At 41.1% G+C, this 21,866-nt stretch overlaps 1 protein-coding gene across 8 annotated transcripts in view; it reads left to right on the forward strand.

The window, feature by feature from the left end:
- Nucleotides 1–21,866, forward strand: part of baz2ba (bromodomain adjacent to zinc finger domain, 2Ba) — a 369,151-nt gene that overhangs the window by 164,842 nt on the left and 182,443 nt on the right. For all 8 annotated transcript variants that reach the window (XM_060827214.1, XM_060827207.1, XM_060827211.1 and 5 more), the window contains exons 3-4: nucleotides 14,803–14,946; nucleotides 20,142–20,333. In XM_060827214.1, coding sequence (XP_060683197.1) covers nucleotides 14,805–14,946; nucleotides 20,142–20,333 — 334 coding nt within the window. In that variant the 5' untranslated portion in view covers nucleotides 14,803–14,804. The remainder of the gene's footprint in view (nucleotides 1–14,802; nucleotides 14,947–20,141; nucleotides 20,334–21,866) is intronic.

Below are 21,866 nucleotides of genomic sequence, written 5' to 3' on the forward strand. Positions count from 1 at the left end.
CTAGCGAATTTCCCTGCCAGTATATTAGTCCCCTTCTAATTTAGGTTCAATCTGTCCTTCTTGTACAGGTCACTTCTACACCAACAGATATTCCAGTGGTCCAAAAATTTGAATCCTTCTCCCATACACCAGCTCCTCAGCCATGCATTCATCTGCTCTATCCTCCATTCCTGCCCTCAGTAGCTCGAAGCTCTGGGAGTAATCCAGATATTACTATCCTGGAGGACCTCCATTTAAAATTTCTGCCTAACTCTCTGTAATCACCTTTCAGAATCTCAACCTTTTCCCTTCCTACATTGTTGGTTCCAATGTGGGCAATAACCTCTTGCTGTCCCCTTTCCCCCATGAGAACATTCTGTACCCTCTCTGAGACATCCTTGATCCTGGCACCAGGGAAACCACACACCGTTCTGCTATTTCTCTGCTGGCCACAGAAACTTCTGTCTGTACCTCGGACTACAGAATCCCTGAACACAATTGATCTCTTGGAAGCCGACGTACCCCTTGTTGCATTAGAGCCAGTCTCAGTACCAGGAACATGGCTGTTTGTGCTATGTTCCCCTGAGAATCCATCACCCCGTACATTTTCCAAAACAGCATACCTGTTTGAAATGGGTATATCCACAAAAGACTTCTGCTCTGGGTGCCTATCTCTCTTACCCTTCCTGGAGTTAACCCATCTATGTGACTGTACCTGAGACTTTCCCCCCCTTCCTATAACTGCAATCCAACACATACTGTTGCTGTTGCAAATTCCTCATTGCTTCTATCTGTCTCTGCAACTGATCCACTTGATCTGATAAGATTCGCATCCAACAGCATTTATGGCAGATATAATCTGCAGTAACCCTTAAACTCTCTTTTAAATTCCCACATCTGACAACAAGTACATCTCACTGCAAAGGTAATTTTTGCTCCTTCACAATCTACAGACCCAGAAAATAACACTGTCTTATTCCTCTCCAAAACACTGCCCCAGGTTAAATTAGTAGCTATGGCTTATATTTTAAGTTTACTCAAGAGGCGTATCTCCAAAAACATATAATCAAGAAAGAACCCACTGTACTCACTGATACAGCCTTTCTCTTGGTCAGACTTAGAACAACAATTAACTTATCTGATTCTGTGTTGTGAACTTCGCCCAAACCGATTCCTCCAAGATTAGTTGTGAAATTCACTGTTTGTTAATTTTCCAAGATGCACTTGTATGTCCAGCAACACAGCAAAGGCAGTAACTGTGCAGGTTTTCTCTCTTCCCGCACCCGCACACCCCCCCCCCCCCCATTAAATTTTGCGAAATGCTGTTATACATGGTAATCCTTGATATACCAGGCTCTGATTTATATTTACATTAGGTTATGGACTAATCTGTAATTTTGTGTCCTAGCCCATGTACTCTGTTTCTTCGAGTCTCACTGTAATGTATCTTCTGGAATGTTGCTTCCAGTTTATAATCTTCAAATTTGTTCTATTTACTCCACACTCTGGAATTTCTATTCTGTGATGGGCAGCACAATAACATAATAAAAGGTTTGCTCCAAAAACTTAATGCATTGCCAATACTCAGCTCCTACATAATTTGCACTATTATGAGAATTGTACATGCATTTGAGATGAAATATCATATACAGACAAACTATACAACCAGCTTGTATTTTAATGAGCTGCTTTAGCAGAACACTCTCTCACACACACACACACACACACACACACACACACACACACACACACACACACAGTCTCACACGCATGCTCGCTCTCGCTCTCCCGCTCGCTCTCTCACTCGCTCTTGCACGCTCCCTCTCTCTCCCATTTAAGTAAAAAGAAAAATGCCCAATACTGAATGGGAATGAAGATCAGGGCGCTGAACACTTTAAAGGATGATTGGAATTTTCTGTACTGTTGATACTCCTAGAAATTGATTGACAAACCATGGTCTCAGGTTAAACATTTATGCCTCATGAATGCCCAGATGACTCTAAATTGTGTATTCTTTAATCTTCAGTTTGTACCAGATGGCATCCCCTTTTGGCTTTCTACTTCTTTGTACGTGTCTGTGTTTGATGTAGGTTCAAGTGCACAGTTTCCCAGAGACATATGCTTAATGTTGCATCTTTATTATTTTTCTTTGGGTTGGCAGATAATAAAATTGCTTTTCCTTTCACTTGAGAGAACCTTCTAATTGGTTCCTTATTGTTTCTGGTGAAAACAGTTGGTTTCATTTTAGTCATGGAAAAGTATTTAAATCTTGGCTGCCAATCAGTGAGGTTGAAAATTAGGGAACTGATTCACTTTCCACCACTTAAAATTAGTCAGTGGTTAACAGGTGGATTTGGCATCTCTGAATTTTTACAGTTGGTAGCAACCATTTACCTGCATTGTCCTCTCATGCCCACTCACATAGGATTTGAATTCTATTTCTATTATATTGATTTAATGTATTAGCATTTGAATTAGATAGTCATTTAATAATCCTGTAGCTAACTGCAGATTTCAGTTCCAAGAGTGGAAATTACTTAAAATCCTTTTGTCTGAATATGGAGGGGTAGTGGTATAGTGGAAATGTCACTGGACCAGACATTCAAAATGGTAAAAATGAGGACTGCAGATGCTGGGGATTAGAGTAGAGAGTGTTGTGCTGGAAAAGCACAGCAGGTCAGGCAGCATTCAAAGAGCAGGAGATTCGATGTTTTGGGCAGGAGCCCTTCATCAGGAGCGAGGTTGTGAGCCAATGGGGTGGTGAGATAAATAGGAGGTGGGTGGGGCTGGGGAAAAGATAGTTGAGAGTGCGATTGGTAAATGGAGGTGGGAGTAATGGTGATGGGTTGGAGAGGTGGGTGGAGCAGATAGATGGAAAGGAAGATGGGCAAGTAGGACAGGTCATGAGGGCGATACCGAGTTGGAAGGTTGGAACTGGGATAAGGTGAGGGGAGAGGAAATAAGGAAACTGGTGAAATCTGCATTGATGTTGTGGGGTGGAAGATTAAGCGTTCTTCATCCAGGCATTGTTTGGTTACGGAGTTGCGATGGAGGAGTCCCAGGACCTGCGTGTCCTTGGTGGAGTGGGAGTGTTGAAGTGTTTGGCCATGGGGCGGAAGAGTTGGTTGGTGCTGGTGTCCCAGAGATGTTCTCTGAAGTACTCTGCGAGTAGGTATCCTGTCTCTCCAGGCTACTGGTCTGGGAGGAACTTGGGTTTGAATCATACCAAGGTACGTAGTTTTTTTTATTGAATTCAAATTTCACTGAAATAGAAAGCTAGCTTCATGGTGAACATGCAGCCATCCTTACCTGGTTTGATCAATATATGAGCCTAGACCCACAATAATATTGTTGACACTTAACTGCCTTCTGAGAGATTATGCAAGGTTAGCAGAGAGCGGCGGGAGCTGGGCGGAGGTTCAGGTGGAGTGCAAAGCAGGTCGGGAAGGTAAGTGATTGCTATATAAAAACTTACCTTGACGCCAACAGTCTTTTCGCAGCAGAGAGTGGCGGGAGCTGGGCGGAGGTTCAGGCGGAAAGCAAAGCCAATCGGGAAGGTAAGTGATTACTATTAGAGTGGGTGTGTTCTAAACCCCAAGTCCTACAAAGTAGGGTGTCCCTCCCTCCCTCCTCCTCTAACCTAAATTAAGAGTCCACAGACTTGCCACAAAAGGAGGGTCTAAGGAAATTTGGATCGAAGAGTGAGGCTTCAGCTCAGGAGTCTTTGACAAGGAGGTTGAGTGAAGTGATTACGCCACAGTTGAAGAAGGTGAAGACATGACTGCCCAGCTGCGCTACGTGCTTGGTGTGGGAGGTCAATGACTCTGGTGTTTCTGGCTCGTATATGTGTGGAAAGTGTGTGCACATTCAGCTATTGACCGAGCATATTGCAGCGCTGGTGAAAGAACTCAAGGACCTTAGGCTCATCCGAGAGAACGAGATCTTTCTGGACAAGACCTTCAGCAAGGTTATTACACCAATCATGCCAGAAGAGAGCAGATGATGAGGAAGGCAGAGAGGAGACAGGTGCGAGAGAGCCCGGGAGAAGTACCTGTCAGGAACAAGTTGAAGCTTTTGGAAACAGTAGAGACTGATGACACTGCCAGTTCGCAAGGCGACCAGGTCTGTCAATCAAAAGTTGGCACAGAGGCAGAGTTGGACATCGCACAGAGCTGTGGTAATAGGGGGCTACATCGTGAGAGGAACTGACCGGGGTTTTTGTGGCAGCAGACGGGATTTAAGGATGGTGTGTTGCCTTCCTGGTGCCAGGGTGAAAGACATCGCGGACAGCGTGCGGGAAATTCTCAAGGACGAGGGTGAAGAGCCAAAGGTGGTGGTACATGTCGGCACAAATGATGTCGGGAAGAAGAGGAGGAACATACTACAGCAGGACTTCGGAGAACTAGGAAGAAGGCTGAAAAGCAGGACGTCTAAGGTGGTTATCTCCGGTTTTCTTCCAGTTCCTCGGGCTGGTGTGGCCAGAAACAGGGAGATAATGGACTTGAACGTGTGGTTGGGGAACTGGTGCAGGAAGCAAGGATTTAAGTTCTTGGATCACTGGGGTATATTTTGTGGTAAGCATAAATTCTACAAGAGAGACGGTTTGCACCTTAATAGATTAGGGACCAGCATTCTGGCAGGCAGGTTTTCTATTGCAACACCGTTACATTTAAACTAAGTTGCGGGGGGGAGGGGGCAAACTGGATGTTTAAAAAGGAAATTGAAGGGAAAGTTAGAACAAGAGGAGTCAAGAAAGACAACTGTATCAATGAGGCAGAAAACTCGGAAAGGAATCATGCTGTAAGGTTGAGTGAAATAGAGGTTGATGGGAAGGGTGCGAGCAGTAACAAATTAAAAATACTATATATGAATGCACGAAACATTAGACATAAGATGGATGAGCTTGAGGCTCTTTTGGAAATTGGCAGATACGATATTGTGGGGATAACTGAGACGTGGCTTCAAGTGGACAGGGCCTGGGAAATAAATATTCAAGGCTACACGTGCTATCGTAAGGACACACTGACGGGCAGAGGGGGTGGGGTGGCCTTGTTGGTAAGGGAGGATATTCAGTCCCTTGCGCGGGGGGACCTAGAGTCAGGGGATGGAGAGTCGGTGTGGACAGAGCTGTGAATTACTAAGGGTAAAAAGACCCTCATGGGAGTCATCTACAGGCCCCCAAACAGTAGTCTGGATGTCGGATGTAAGATGAGTCAGGAGCTGAAATTAGCCTGTCGCAAAAATGTTACTACAGTTGTTATGGGGGATTTTAACATGCAGGTAGACTGGGAGAATCAGGATGGTATTGGACCCCAAGAAAGAGACTTTGTGGAGTGCCTCAGAGATGGATTCTTAGAGCAGCTGGTGCTGGAGCCATCCAGGGAGAAGGCAATTCTGGTTCTGGTATTGTGTAACGAACCAGAATTGGTCAGAGACCTCGAAGTGAAGGCGCCATTGGGAAGTAGTGACCATAATACATTAAGCTTCAATCTGCAATTTGAGAGGGAGAGGGTACAGTCGGAAGTGATAGTACTTCTGTTGAATAAAGGGAACTATGAAGGTATGAGGGAGGAGCTGGCCAAAGTTCAATGGTGCAATACCTTAGCAGGGATGACCGTGGAGGAACAATGGCGGATATTTCTGTGTATAATGCAGAAGTTGCAGGATAAGTTCATTCCTAAAAGGAAGAAAGATCCCAGGAGGAGGCATGGGCGGCCGTGGCTGACGAGGGAAGTTAAGAAACATATAAAGTTAAAAGAGAAAAAGTATAACAGTAAAGATAAGTGGGAAAACTGAGGACTGGGAAGCTTTTAAAGAGTAACAGAGGATTACTAAGAAGGAAATACGCAGAGGAAAAATGAGGTACGAAGGTAAACTGGCCAACACTATAAAGGAGGATAGTAAAAGCTTTTTTAAGTATGTGCAAGGCAAAAAAATGGCTAGGACTAAAATTGGGCCCTTGAAGACAGAAACAGGGGAATAAATTACGGGGAACAAAGAAATGGCAGAAGAATTAAATGGGTACTTCAGATCTGTGTTCTCTGGGGAAGACACAAGGTACCTCTCCTGAGGTAACACTGGCTGAAGGACCTGAACTTAAGGGAATCTATATTTGCCAGGATTTGGTGTTGGAGAGACTGTTAGGTCCGAAGGTTGATAAGTCTCCGGGGCCTGATGGTCTACATCCCAGGGTACTGAGGAGGTGGCTCGGGAAATCGTGGATGCGTTTGTGATTATTTTCCAGAGTTCGAGCGATTCGGGGTTGGTTCCTGAGGATTGGAGGGTGGCTAATGTTATACCAGTTTTTAATAAAGGTGGGAGAGAGAAAGCAGGAAATTATAGACCAGTTAGTCTGACCTCAGTGGTGGGAAAGATGCTGGAGTCTATTATAAAGGATGAAATTACGGCACATCTGGATAGTAGTAACAGGATAGGACAGCGTCAGTATGGATTTATGAAGGGGAAATCATGCTTGACTAATCTTCTGGAAGGTTTTGAGGCTATAACTCTGAGGATGGACGATGGAGATCCAGTAGATGTAGTGTACCTGGACTTTCAGAAAGCTTTTGATAAAGTCCCACACAGGAGGTTAGTGAGTAAAATTAGGGCGCATGGTATTGGGGGCAAAGTACTAGATTGGATTGAAAATTGGTTGGCTGATAGGAAACAAAGGGTAGTGATAAATGGCTCCATTTCGGAATGGCAGGCAGTGACCAGTGGGGTACCGCAGGGATCCGTGCTGGGACCGCAGCTTTTTACAATATATGTCAATGATATAGAAGATGGTATCAGCAATAACATTAGCAAATTTGCTGATGATCCAAAGCAGGGTGGCAGGGTGAAATGTGTTGAGGATGTTAGGAGATTACAGGGTGACCTGGACAGGTTAGGGGAGTGGTCAAATGCATGGCAGATGCAGTTTAATGTGGATAAATGTATGGTTATCCACTTTGGTGGCAAGAACAGGAAAGCAGATTACTACCTCAATGGAATCAATTTAGGTAAAGGGGCAGTACAGAGAGATCTGGGTGTTCTTGTACACCAGTCAATGAAGGCAAGCATGCAGGTACAGCAGGTAGTGAAGAAGGTTAATAGCATGCTGGCCTTCATAACAAGGGGAATTGAATATAGAAGCAAAGAGGAGCTTCTGCAGCTGTACAGGACCCTGGTGAGACCACACCTGGAGTACTCTGTGCAGTTCTGGTCTCCAAATTTGAGGAAAGACATTCTGGCTATTGAGGGAGTGCAGCGTAGGTTCACTAGATCAATTCCTGGAATGGCGGGATTACCTTACACTGAAAGACTGAAGCGACTGGGCTTGTATGCCCTTGAGTTTAGAAGACTGAGAGGGGATCTGATTGAGACATATAAGATGATGAAAAGATTGGACACTCTGGCAGGAGGAAATATGTTTCCGCTGATGGGTGAGTGCCGAACCAGAGGACACAGCTTAAAAATACGGGGTAGACCATTTAGGATAGAGATGAGGAGAAACTTCTTCACCCAGAGAGTGGTGGCTGTGTGGAATGCTCTGCCCAGTCTCTGGATTCATTTAAGAAAGAGTTGGATAGAGTTCTCAAAGATAGTGGAATCAAGGGTTATGGCGATAAGGCAGGAAGAAGATACTAATTAGGAATGATCAGCCATGACCGTATTGAATGGCGATGCAGGCTCGATGGGCTGAATGGCCTTCTCCTGCACCTATTGTCTATTGTCTAAATGCTGGCATAGATAGTGACATCCGCACTGCATGAATTAATATAAATAAATTATCGGTATGCTTTCTGTGAGGATACTACCGACTGATTGACTGCATCTGCTTTTAAGGAATGGAGGAAAGAAGGCAACTGTTAGAATGGCCTTATTCTGGAAGTTGCGTCTGAAGAGCATCTCCTGAACTAGAAGGGCACTATTTATTGGAACTAAGTGATGCCTTTCTTTTCAAAATAAAGGCTGTTCTTTACAATTAGGTTTATTTTCTATTTATTCATTACAAAGTTTGACATTATTATGCATAGCTAAGATGCTCAGAATTTAGTTGGTTGGTCAATCATAGTCATAGAAAATTATACTAAAAAAAACTTTTCAATTCCTATACTAGCTGAAGTCACCATGACAAACCTGTCTTTGGGGCGCAATGCCCCTACAGCTGGACGGGAAGCACAGGTTCAAGTTCCACTTGCTCTAGAGGTGTGTGATAACATCTCTGAACAGATTGATTAGAAAAGTAGGTGAAATAAAATAATTTTGAAAATTTAAAAAGCTGGAGTCATATATTTTGGAGTTTTGTATCTCAGCAAAAAGCTATATTTCGCGAGTTATTTTGGTTCATCTTGTTTTTATTTCTTCATGGTGTGCTGATATCACTGTCAGAGCCAATATTTGTTGCCCATCCCTATTTATTTTCTAAGAAAATGGTGACCTGCTACTTTGAACCACTGTAGCCCATGTGGTGATAGTCAAGTTGTCATTGCAGTTTGCTACTGGATGGTTTACAGAGGAAAATTGTGAGTCAAGCATGTTGCTGTGGGCCTAGAATCTCATAATAGGCCAACCGAAGTAAAGATGGCTGATTTCCTTGTCCAAAAGGGTATTAATAAACCAGATTTTTTTTTAACCTGGTCACCATGCATAATGTTACACAGTTTTTACTCCCAATTTATTAAACTGACTGATTTTACATGGTTTAACAGATATCATGGGGTTTGCATTCATGGCTGTGGATCATAAGTCCAGGGGTGTGGATCACTAGTCTGGTAATGTAACTTCTATGCTAGTATTCCCGTGAATATTTGTTAGTATTCCTGAAATTAAACACGTAAAATTCTTCAAATGCCAAGGAGAGCACCTTTAAAAACAAACCTGAACTTTTCCAACTTTGTATTCATGCAAAATTCCTTTCTGCAATTACAATACCCATTGTGTTTTTAACAATAAATGCTGTCCTCCTTTTCTGGTCGTATACTTTTAGAGAAGGACAAACAAGTTTTGTTTTCTGAAGATCTGATTTTTGTTTTCCTATTTTCTTATTCTAGTATATCCTAGAATAAACCAACAGCTGTATATCTGTAAACATGAAACATTCAATGTCAGTTTCAATTAATATGACAGTTAGTTGCCATACCTTTTGAAGCACTTTTACATAAAACCATACTAATGAGCTGCACTAATATTCTTAACAATTCTACAATATATTTCTTGAATTCAGAAGCTTGTGTTATACAATGTGTCAGTTTCTATTTTATAATCTTTGGGAAAAGTGTGTTTTAAAAAAAAAGTTGCTCTGTCCTCTTTAAAAATAAGAGACAAAATCAAAGTAGTATGAATAGGGGAGATAACAGCTTAGTGATATTATCACTGGACTGTTGATCCTGAGACCCAGGTAATGGTGTGAACCCCACTATGGCAGATGGTAGAATTTGAATTCAATAAAAATCTGGAATTAAGAATGTAATAATGACCATGAAACCGTTGTCAATTGTCAGAAACGAAATTCGACGTTTCGGGCCAGAGCCCTTCATTCCTGATGAAGGGCTCTGGTCCGAAACGTCGAATTTCCTGTTCCTTGGATGCTGCCTGACCTGCTGTACTTTAACCAGCAACACATTTGCAGCTCTGATCTCCAGCATCTGCAGACCTCACTTTTTACTCAATTGTCAGAAAGCCCCATCTGGTTTACTAATGTCCTTTAAGGAAGAAATCTGCTGTCCTTACCTGAACTGACCTACATGTGGTTGATGCATAATTGCCCTCTGCGCAATTAGGGTTGGGCAATAAATGCTGACGGAGTCTTCTCCTTTTGCCAGACACCCGTAGTTAGTTTGCTGTGGAGAAGGGAGCTGCTGAATATATGTACATCAGTGTGGCACCTTAGGTGAGTGATAGTTATGAGAGCAGCATGGCTCAGATTATTTTACATAGCTGGCTCAGGAAGTGATTGCAGCTATGATTATGAAAGCAACTGTGGAAGATGATGAATACAACTAACTACATTGGAGAGTAGTGCAGGCAAAGTTAAGCAATGCAAAATTAGGTTGAAGTACACCGTAAGGTTGAAATGATAGATTTATGCTATGCTTCTCAATTTTCTTTCAATGTGACCCATTTCATGCCCTAAAATTCAAGTAACCCCACAGAAAAACTTCGGGGTATGAGAGCTGTTTAGTTGTAGGTTTGCTGAGGCGGAACAGGAGTTTAGAGTTATGGGAATGAGTAGAAAAGACAAGATTTCTACAAAAAAAAATGTGAGCAGCCACTTTTCTTGCATTTGTATGATAGCAGCTAGGTCTCCAAGAGTACTCCATTGGGCTGCACACAACGATAGAGAGAATTGAAGATATTTGAAAGAGTCCTGCAAACGTCAAAAATAAGTCCAATTGTATGGTAGCCATTGCTACCTTGGAGCTCACTCACCCAAAATCTCATCTGGGCTCATAATCCACAATTCGGGAAGCCCTGGAATAAATGATATTTGAATGTTCTGAAATTGCTGGAAATGCTTCACAGGTCTGGTAACCTCTGTGGAGAGAAATCAGTTAAGGTTTTAAGTCCAGTGACTCTTCCTGAGAACTCAAAAGATTAACTCTGATTTCTCTCCACAGATGCTGCCAGACCTGCTGAGCTTTTCCATTAATTTCTATTTTTGTCTCTGATGTACAGCACCCACAGTTCTTTCACCTTTTATTAAATGTTCTGAGTGGGTTCAATTGTAAATTAATGAGCCATGTTTCTAGTTCTGGTTAGCTGTATAATCACTGTTTATGAAGTTATGATTTTCACTTCCATTTGCACTAAAATGTACAAAAACATATTTTTGCTGGGTTTTCTGGCCATAAAAAAATTCCACTTTTTATTCTAATCTGTTCAACAAACTACTCCACTCACCGTAAAATATTATGGTAGTTCTTGTGCTCATTCAAAGAATTTATCACAACTTTATTGTTGCAAGAAAAGTTGCAGATCTCATGGTATTGTTATGAGAGAGTGTGGTGTCATTTGGATTGATAATTCTTGTTATTATGATGTGAAATATGTTTGTCCCATTTTTAAAAAAAATTGCACTTTGCTTCGGGCTTTCATATTTTTACAGACAAAATCAGAGTGTGGACAGTATGGCCAATGATAACAGAATGAGTGAAATCCAGTTTTGCATTATATGCATAGATATACAAATGGTCACAAGAGGGCTCTGTTACACTCCTCCCTCCCTCATTTGACTTTGATACAATCTTAATGCATTTCTCATTGTTCATCTTTTCATGAACCAAAGGTAACCACTAGTATTGTATTTTCATGCGGATAATACCTTTCCAAACATTTTGAGTATTTGGGAAATGATCTTGATTCATCGTTTAGCTGAATCTTTATCCAACAAAGGCCAATTTTGACCTTGATATTCAGTTGAACTTTCCAGTCATTGGTCATGTCTGGCTGACCTAGTTTCTGGGGCAACTTATGTTGGAGTAACTGCTGCTACTCTACAGTTTCCAAACAGTCTGATTCAACAGATATATTTGATTCTTCCCAACTTCAATCATTTTTATGAATTTTGTAAAGGCAAAACATTACTTACAAGTACAAAGCTAACCTTTCCCCTCGCAAACATCTTGACTAGATGTGCATGAGCGTGACATAATATTCACCGCTATTCCTGGTAACCACATGCGATCATGATTCTTAACTTTAACTTTAACTGAAGAAAATTTTCTCTCCCTTTATTCCTATCCTGACTTGATTCTATCTGAATTGTTTCTTTTCTACTGACTGGTGAATGTGACTTGAGTAACTAAAAAGCTTGTTCTGAACTGTCTTCGAAGGAACAATTCAGCTGGCATTCTGCCATTAATAGTGCGAGGTGTGTTATAATAAATAAACACAAAGTTTGCCAAGTTTGGGAGCCAAGTAAATTGATTTTAATTTATATCTCATTTTTTTTTAACAGGACCCTGCTTTACAAGTTGCGCTGTTCACACTGCTGGTCCATTGGAAACAAGATGATGTGGTGGACCTCTAGTGTGTTACACCTGTTTCTTTTTATGAATTTTGCAAAGTCCTTCTGAATAAAACTGAGCTATGCTGCTGGATGCACTTTCCTCTGGAAACCAACAAGCAGCAAGCAAACAATACAAAAAAGCTAAAGTTTTGTTTGGTGTGAAACCCCTCAACTCACTTTAGAAGGCTATGTATTACAATGTTAAAAATCGCGCAACACCAGGGTATAGTCCAACAGGTTTAGTTGGAAGCACACTAGCTTTCGGAGTGGCACTCCTTCATCGGGTGGTTGGTCACAACCACCTGATGAAGGAGCATCGCTCCGAAATCTAGTGTGCTTCCAATTAAACCTGTTGGACTTTAACCTGGTGCTGTGTGATTTTTAACTTTGTACACCCCAGTCCAACACCAGCATCTCTAAATCATGTATTACAATGAAAAGCTGTTGCTTTTCTGAAGTGCAGCTACTGTTGACACGTTTACAAAGGTACTGATAATAACTGTTTTCAAATGAGGTTTTGGAACCCAATTTCTGAAAAGGTGATGGAAGCGGAGTCCATGAATATTTTAAAGGCAGAGCAAATAGATTCTAGTTCAACAAGGATAGGCAGGAATATGGTTTTAAGGTTACAATCAGTTCGGTTCTGATCTTATTGAGTGATGCAGAGCAGCTCTGTGTAGCAAAATGACCTACTCGTTGTTTGCATGTATGTGAGCTGGACATGCTTAACATTGTTTTCACTGTGTCTTCTAACCTCTTATCTAATCTTGGCCATCAAAAGGTAGCTTCTTGCAGGATTCTATTAAGCTAATTACTAAGTGTCAGTCACGCAGCTCTTGTGGAACTGTGATCTGTACTTTGCAGGAATTAGAACTCTCCACATGACATAGCCCTTTATTGACTTATGACTTACTACTTTGTGAAAAGAAATGGTCTGACTTGTTCATCCACTATTTGTGTTGGCCACCCATTTGCAATATATTCATATACCCTAGCCAATTTGCAGTCCCTCTGAGTTATTTTAGCAACAGGGTTGCATGTGGGATCTTGCCCAGGGCCCATTTGTTTCCATCTGCTTTCCTCCTTTGTTTTACTTTTGCTTCTGCTCTTTGTCTTTTGCTTTGTTTTCCTTTCCTTTTGTTTTTTTTTCTTTTCTGTGGTGGATTGAATGGCAACACTGGCATGGCAGTGAGAGTGGGCCACGTGTGAAGTGGCGGATGTGACTTCTCCTGATGATTAAGAGACTGGTGGCAGTGAGGACATTATCCCACCATTCAGGGCCTGTGGCAGTGGCAGCAAGACAGTTCTCCTGCCGTTCTGGGCCTATGGTAGCTGCAGCAAAGCTACTCCAGCGATCAAGGATGGTAGCGCCAATGGCAGCGGACTGTTCAAGGTGGTGACACTGGGAAGGCAATATCTGCAGCTGAAGTAAGACTTGTAGCCTGGTGGTGGCCTGGCCTGGCAGCGGAGCCAGGGACTCTTGGTTGTGGAGTGAGTGTGAGATAATAGTTTACTGTAGTCTCCAAAGGCTTTGGGTTGTAGTGCTGAGCAAGCTTGATCAAGGTGTCAGACAATGGTGTGTATTTTCACTCTGGAGCGAGTAAGTTCTTGACCACCCTGTGCACTTCTAGGCTTGCTCCAGTCAAAAGACCACCCTTTTCCTTTCCCACACTACCTAAATGGCAACTGGATTATCCGGGACTTCGACATCATTGTTTGCCGTGCGAAACAGCTTCTAGCCATACTATGTGAACATCAAAATGTTTTTGGTCACAGTAGCTCTGCCCCAATAATTTCTTCAGATATAACTTTCTCAGTCGAATCACCTATGAGTTCAATTCAGCGTATTTTGACTGGGTTTGAGCCTTTATCTCAACAGTTCAGTTCCTCAGTTAGCAAGAAATGTGTTTAATCCAAATTTCTTCAGCTGAGGAAATCAGTGATCCCATCCTCAATGCCAAATTTTCATGTCATTTGAAATAAGTTACTTTTCTGGTCAGAGTGACAGTCTACTGGCTAAACATTTCAGTGGCACTTTATTATAGAGGCTCAAAATTTTAAATATGAGTGGGAGGAGTTTACGTGTTCATTGCTGGATTCGGTGAATCTCAGCGAATATTGGAGCTAAATGTCAGGTAGGCAGTGCAGTGTGCAGGTGAGTAATGCTCATGTGCAAAGATAAATATCCCATATACTGGAGAGTTCTAGATGCAGATAACTCAGGATATGGGAAGAGCAGGTCAAGTACAGGACTGACCACAAAAAGTAGAATGGTTGGTTGATGTGCGCAAAGTGACAGTCGGTCACAGGGATCCAGTTTTATCTAGAGTTGCCTTATGTAGATGAAAGCATGAATGGATATAAGGGGTTGCTGTTACATGAAGGTCCTGTTGTTGCTGCAAATATTTTGTCAGGAGTCTAAAATGGCTAAAATATATGGTGACATTCAAATCAGTAGTAATTCAGCATTTGAAATCAAAAGTGATTTATTGTGAAAACCATCCTGTTTGAGTTCAAATCCTGTACACAGCAAACCTTAAAATGCTGGAAAGTTGAATAGTAAGTCCAAGTTTATTTGGAGGGAAGGCATTCCTGCCCGTTCGAGAGAGAAATTTTATATCATCAGAACTCACTTTGTCCTTCAATAAGAAAGGTGAAAACCCTCCATTCGTCATAAAATATTATACTAAAAAAGACTTTTCATACTCACATTTTCCTGAAGTAAATTGACATGTAGTTTTTGAAAACAATAGTAGAAATCAGTAGTAATTGAGTTGGAGTTCTGCACTCTTTGTTGCTTTTATTTTTATAATATTTGATTCCCTTTTCAGATATGGAGTCTGGGGAGTGGCTGGCATCCAATTCCTCTGCCCCTTCTACATCTTCAGCATCCTCCACTGCTACCGCATCAGCTGCTACAAAGGGTAGCCTTTCAACGGGAGCTGCAGGATTTGGCTCCACACTGTCGACCTGCGGTAAGGACAGTAGTCTGCTTCTTGAATGGGCCATCCTGTTAAGCTAGCTGGTGAAATGTAGATTAAGTTAAACCTGTAGTTTAAGGACATTAAGTGACTTGCATAAGGTATCCTTTTTTCTTTACAGGTGTCTTTATTTTGAAAGTGACAATTACATGTGGAGTAAACTGGGTGAACCAAATAACCTGCAATTATGTAAACCCCTCAGACATTCATTTCCTTGACTCTCATTTGGAAACCTATCTACCTTCAGAGCCCTGCCAATGGGATTTTCTCTTTTTTGTGTTTCCTAGTTCATTACCATACTTGGGACCCTGTTCCATCATGGACATGATATTCTTATCCACGTGGTCTGCTGCATTGGCAGCCTCCAATAGGCATGATGTGCCTAGGAGATACAGTAAGGGAATGAGGAAGGGGAAAGTTACTGTTCCTTTGGTTTAGACAGTATTTCTCCATTGTTTGAAGCGCTGGAAGATCTATACAGGTCATTCTGCTATGACGCACAATTTCATTAACGTGAATTCACTGTAATGAGTTTGATGAATTGGGGACACACTGCTTTTAGGGCTCCAACTTTTTAAACATGTATTGACAGTAACGTGACTACATCGCCAACACTATAAATGCTGTTTTTAAAGTGCAATTTTTTTATAATGCGGGTTTGCACAAGAACGCAACCACCACATCAAAGAAAACTACCTGTACATTGCAATTTACTCCATATCAGTACCTGACATACTGGGGAATCCAGTTGCAACCGACTTTTTCCCCACTCTTTTCTTTTTCAGCTTTTTGCATGTTTTGAATTGGTATATAACTGAAGTGAATTAGCAAATCAAATTAAAGGGTAGGACAATAGAAATGCTGTTGTAGACAATAAAAGGGTATATTGCAGCAAATACAGAATAGATGCATTCTCATGACAAAGAAAAAAATTCCAAGGGACTGAACCATTATCCATGGGTAACTAGAAATGTTAAAGATACTATTAAAGTAAAAGAAAAAGCATATTATTGTACAAAGGTAGGTCAGAACATTAGACAGAATATGAAAAAGAGCAAAGATGAACAAAATTTAATGAAGAAGAAAGATTAGTGTAAGAAATCTAAAAACAGTTTCTGTAAATATTTAAAGAGTTCATGAGTATTGGTCTGATACCAAGTGTTCTGGGGAACTAATAATGGAGAGTAACAAAATGGCAGATGAATTAAAACAGTATTTTCATCTGTCTTCATTATAGAGGATATAATTAACACCGAAGAATGAAAGATGAATTAGGAAATAAAAAGAGGAAAGAATTCAGGGAAACCACAATCATCAGAGAAGTGGTATTGAGTTATTTGTTGGAATTGCAGACAACATATACCTGGGTCCATCCTAGGGCTAGTGAGACAGTTGATGCATTTTTTTTATGCTTGTCTGATTTTTCTGATGACGTAAAGATATGTGGTAAAGTAGGCTGTGAAGGCATGTGGAGGATGCAAAAAGGTAGATAGATAGGTTAAGTGAATGAGAAAAGGTGTGTCAAATGGAATATAATGTGGACAAGTGTGAAACTGTCCAATTTATCTGGAAAAATACAAAAGAAGCATGTTACCTAAATGGTGAAAGATTTTAGAGCTCTGAGATGGAGAGACAGCTGGGTGTCTTAGAGACAATAAGAATTTCTGTAAATATTAAGAGTTAACAAAGTGAATGTTGGTCCTATGCCAAGTGAGATAAAGGGATTAATAATGGAAAATAAGAAAATAGCAGATTAATTAAACCAGTATTTTTCATCTAGCTTCAAGATGGAGGTAACATACCAGAAAGAATAATAAATTAGGAAATAGAAAGGGAGAGGATTTCAAGAAAATCGCAATCAGCAGATAAGTTCGTGAATTGCAAAATGTTTGTATGGAGGTGCAAAATGTAGTTGTGGACGCTAATAGAATTTTATTTATTACAAGCAGAATTGAATGCAAAATTAGGAAGGGCACTTACAGCAGAGTGGTAGTATACCTGCCTTTGGGCCAAGAAATTGGGATTGAAGTCCCACCTGCCATGGAAGTGTGTCATGACATGGGCAGGTTGGTTAAAATACCTAAAAACAGAAGTCTGTGGCCGCTGTTCAGTTGTTTAAAGGGCTGTTGTGGAAAAACAACAGTTCCAGTGGTAGGACCAGAGGACATAGTCTCAGAGTAAAGTATGCCAGTTTAAGACTGAGAGGAGGAGGAATTTATTCTCTGAGGGTTGAAAGTGTCTGGAGATGCTTACCACATGGAGCTGTCGGGATAGAGTCCTTGTCTATGTCAGCCCTAAATGTGCCCGGGTTCTTGATCTATCATGGAATCGATGATCACAGGGAAATAGCAGGAAGATGGACTGTGAGGGCCATTGGATCAGCCATGATCCTAATGAATGTTGGAGTAGGCCCATGGGGCTGACTGGCTACTCCTGTTCCTATTTTTTATGGTCCCTACTGTTTTTTTTTTAGCCTGAATTCAAGTCCCATCTGTCACATAGCTGTGCAATGACATCTCTGAATGGGTCGATTTTGAAAATATCTAAACAGTAGGGGGGCTTTATGCTTCAGTTAAACAGGACTCTGGTAAGATTGCACCTTGAGTACTGTTGACAGTGTTGGTCATCTTATTTGATGAAGGATACATTGGAGGCAATTCAATAAAGGTACACCATATCAAGAGATGGAATGAATGGATTGACTCATTTGGAAAGGTTAGGCAGGTTAGCTTTGCATCTGAAGGAATTTATAAGAGAAAGAGTAAAGATGACCAAAATTTAATGAAGAGGAAAGAATAGTGTAAGAAATCTAAAATCAGTTTTTGTAAATATTTGAAGAGTTCATGAGTATTGGTCTGATACCAAGTGTTCTGGGGAACAATGAGTTCATTGAAAGATATGACTGCATTGGACGATTATTTGAATAAAAGTTGTATCCAGGGGAATAGGGAAATCTGGAGACTTACACTTTGAACAGCTGTTGCAAGCATAAAAGGCTGAATGGCCTCTTTCTGCATCATAAGACTCGTGTGATGCTGAGGGGTCCTGAATGGGTTGATGTGGAAATGATCAGGTGAAGATGTTTTCTATTATAAGTGAATCTAACGCTAGGTCTCATTGCTTAAAAATCAGGGATCACCCATTTAAAACAGAAACTAGGCAATTTTCTTTCATTGAGGGTTGTGTTTTTTGAAACACTTCTTGAAAATGATGTGGAGGCAGAATTCTTAAATGTTTGTAAGGCATAGATGGATAATAGATTGATAGATTCTTGTTAAGAAAATGGACAAACGGTTATCAGATATAGATGGGAGTGCAGATTGAGGTTGCTATCAGATCAGCCATGATCTTATTGAAAGTTGAAGCTGGCTGAAGGAACAGAATGGCCTGTTCCGAAATGGAATGTTTTTATATATGTTGGTGTGCGCTCATTTGCATACCTGTTTTGCTATTTGCCTCAAATATGACAAGTTGTAACAAGTTTCCAACCATTCTCTGGGTAGAGACGCTTTTTCTTGAATTTTCAGCTTGAACCAACATATTTCTTGTATCATGCTTGCAAGTATTCTCAAAATCCACTCCACTAACTTTTTTTTTAAAAGTCATATGATGACCCAGAATGTTGGTGTTGCCTGACCATAGTTCAGTACAGATTTAGCATAAAATTCTGACTTATCAGTTCCATGTTCCTGTAACTAATACTGAGCGCTTGTTTTTTTTTTAAAAATATAACTTTGCTTTCTGGCACAACATTTTGTTAATTATTCTATCTGTATTCTGAGCAGTTTTTTTTCTCTATACCCTGTCTAAACATGTGCTTGTGCAGTCACACTGATTTCCCTATACTTTCTACCAAAATGCATTGTTCCTTTTTGTTAAAAATCACACAACATCAGGGTATAGTCCAACAGGTTTATTTCGAAGCACTAGCTTTTGGAGCACTGCTCCTTCATCAGATGGTTGTAGAGTAAAAGATCATAAGACACAGAATTTATCGCAAAAGTTTACAGTGTGACGCAACTGAAAGTATATATTGAAAAAGACCTGGATTGTTTGTTAAATCTTTTAGAATTACTATGTTGGTTTCAGTTCTTTCCCAGACCTTTTTTTTTAAAAGTTACAATCCAGGTGCTTCCAAAAAAATCTGTTGGACTATAACCTGGTGTTGTGTGATTTTTAATTTTGTACACCCAGTACAACACCAGCATCTCCAAATCAATCCTTTTTGTACTATAACTTCTCATATTTAATTGGGGTTACCACAGTAATGATCTGTCTTTCCCCACCTCCTCCTGGAGCCAGCTAGTCGTCATCCAATTCCACTGAGTTCAAGCCTTTTGCCACTGCTTTCTTCCAGATTGTCCCATTAGAGTGGAAGTAAGCAAATATAGAATTGCTTTCTCTCTCCCTCGCTCCTTCGAGCTCGCTCACTCTCTCGCTTCCTCCCCCTCTCTTGCTCCCATCCCCTCTTTCGCTCCGACCCCCTCTCTCCTTCCCTCCCCCTATCTCGCTTCCTCGCCTCCCGTCTTGTGCCCTCCCTGTCTCGCGCCCCCCCCTCTCTCGCGCTTCCCCTCTCTCTCGTGCCCCCCCTCTCACGCCTCTCTCTCTCTCTCGCGCCCCCCCCCTCGCTCCTCCCTCTCTCTCTCTCTATTTCTCTTACCCCTACCCCCCCCCCCCCCCCCCCCACTCTCTTGCGATCTCTCTATGGACAGGATAACTGAGGGGGCAACAAGATTGCAGATTAAGTATAATTTAGGGAAGTCATTCATTTTGGTTGCAAGAGTAGCAAAGCAGAATGTCTTTGAAAAATGTGTAGCTTGTAAATGTTGATTTTCAAACGGCTACATTCGCTTTTCATTCATGGGACTATTCTCATAATATTGTCTTTTCTTGTGCAACACAGTTTTCATTGTATTGTTGATTCAAATTTCTTGTTATTTTCAGATATCCTGCTCGTTATTTGGTACAAGTGCTAAAGGAACATGGATAGTAAACTGTTCAGTATGTTATGGTTAGGTGGTTGACATTTACAGATTGCTGCATCTATTATAGAAAATGTTGGAAACATAATCGGTGACGTTAGAAACTTAAATGCATGTAGTCAGTATTGGATTTTTTTTCAAACTACTTTGTTGACTCACAGATGCAATAAAGCAATCTGTAGCATTTACCGTTTTGTTGAATTTCAGGGCAAATGTTTAGAGCAGCAGCTGGAGATCAGCCTTTTAATTTGTCTGGAGTATCGAGTGCCTTCCCAATGGTTAACCACGCAGCCTTTGGACTGCACACTACAAGCTCAGGGCGTTCGGAGTTTGGTGGCCTGGGAACAATTGGTGCATCTACAGCCTTAGTGGGACATACACAGCTGTCATCCTTTCCAGGTACTGTTGAAGTTTTAAATTATTTTTTTAAAAGTCACACAACATCAGATTATAGTCCAGCAGGTTTATTTGGAAGCACTAGCTTTCAGAGTGCTGCTTCTTCAGGTGGTTGTGGAGTATAAGATCGTAAGACACAGAATTTATAGGGAAAGTTTACAGTGTGCTGTATCTGAAATTATATATTGAAAAAGACTTGGATTGCTTGTTAAGTCTCTCATCTTTTAGAATGAACATGTTGGTTTCAGTTCATTCTAACTTTTTTAAAAGTTACATTCTCAAGTGAACTTTAACAATTGGTGTCGGCCCAGGTAATGCATTGAAGGTGTGAGCTGTCCTGTGTGAGATTGTGCTACAATGGTCAGGCTGATTCTAATCTAAAAAATAGATTTGCAGAATCCTACATGCAGTTTTTGAGCAAAGTAAAATATAATTCTGAAAGTACAAATTCACCCTATAAACTTAAATACTTAAATGTGTATGTATTGGGGGGAAGGAAGGAAGGTGTGGTGGGGGTTATGAGTGTCTGAGAGAGTTGTGTATGTGTTTGAGTGTAAAGGAGTATAAGTCTGATAGAATGTATGAGAGAGGGTCTCAGTGAGTGTATGGGTCTGTAGTGGTGTGTTGTGTATAGTGCAATGGGGTCACCTGTAGTGTGACATGAACCCAAGGTCCCGGTTGAGGCCATCTCCAACTTGGTTATCAGCCTCAGCTTGGCCACTTGCTTGTCCCGAAGTCTGCCTTGGAGGATGGTCACCCAAGGTCCGAGGTCGAATGTCCCGGACTGCTGATGTGACCAAATCATTTAAATTATTTTATTTTCATTAATGGCAGTCCGTAGTGCGAGATGATTTGGCAGAACTTCAGTCGTGCTGTGCTGTTGTTTATGTGCTAACTGGCCTGTTGAAATCCTAATCTGAGTAGACAGGAAGTGCAAATACTTCGTGGGTGAAATATGCTACCTGTCAAATTATTTAAAGTTCATTCACTGGCTGAAGGAGTGCACATTAGCAGTGTTTTGAAAGGTTTATTGATCTCTTTAGATTATCATCCTGCACTTCCTGCTGGAACTGTACAAAATGTTGATTAGACCACAACTAGTGTATTGTGTGCAGTTCTTGAATCCACATTACAGAAGAGATTTGATAGCACTGGAGGTTACCAAGATTTTGCTTGGGCTGCAGAATTTCAGTTATGAAGAGAGATTGGACAGACTGATTTTATTCTCTTTAAAGTAGAGGAGATGGAGAGGGGACACATTTGAGATATAGAGGTATCTTTAAAACTCACGCGGAGGGATCGGTGTCCAGGGGTGGGGATAGTGGTGGTGAGGGGAGGAGACAGATTTTAGAAAAGGGCAGACCGTTTAAAGGAGATGAGAGGAAACATATTTTCACCGAGAGAGTAATGGAAACCTGGAACTCACTACCATAAAAGTTGTAGAGGCAGAAACCCTCGTAAATTCTTAAGAAATATTTAGATATGCACTTGTTTTGCTAAGGCATGCAAGGCTATTGGCCAAGTGCTGCAAAATGG

Source organism: Hemiscyllium ocellatum, chromosome 7 (assembly GCF_020745735.1).
Source record: "Hemiscyllium ocellatum isolate sHemOce1 chromosome 7, sHemOce1.pat.X.cur, whole genome shotgun sequence".
NCBI lineage: Eukaryota > Metazoa > Chordata > Chondrichthyes > Orectolobiformes > Hemiscylliidae > Hemiscyllium > Hemiscyllium ocellatum.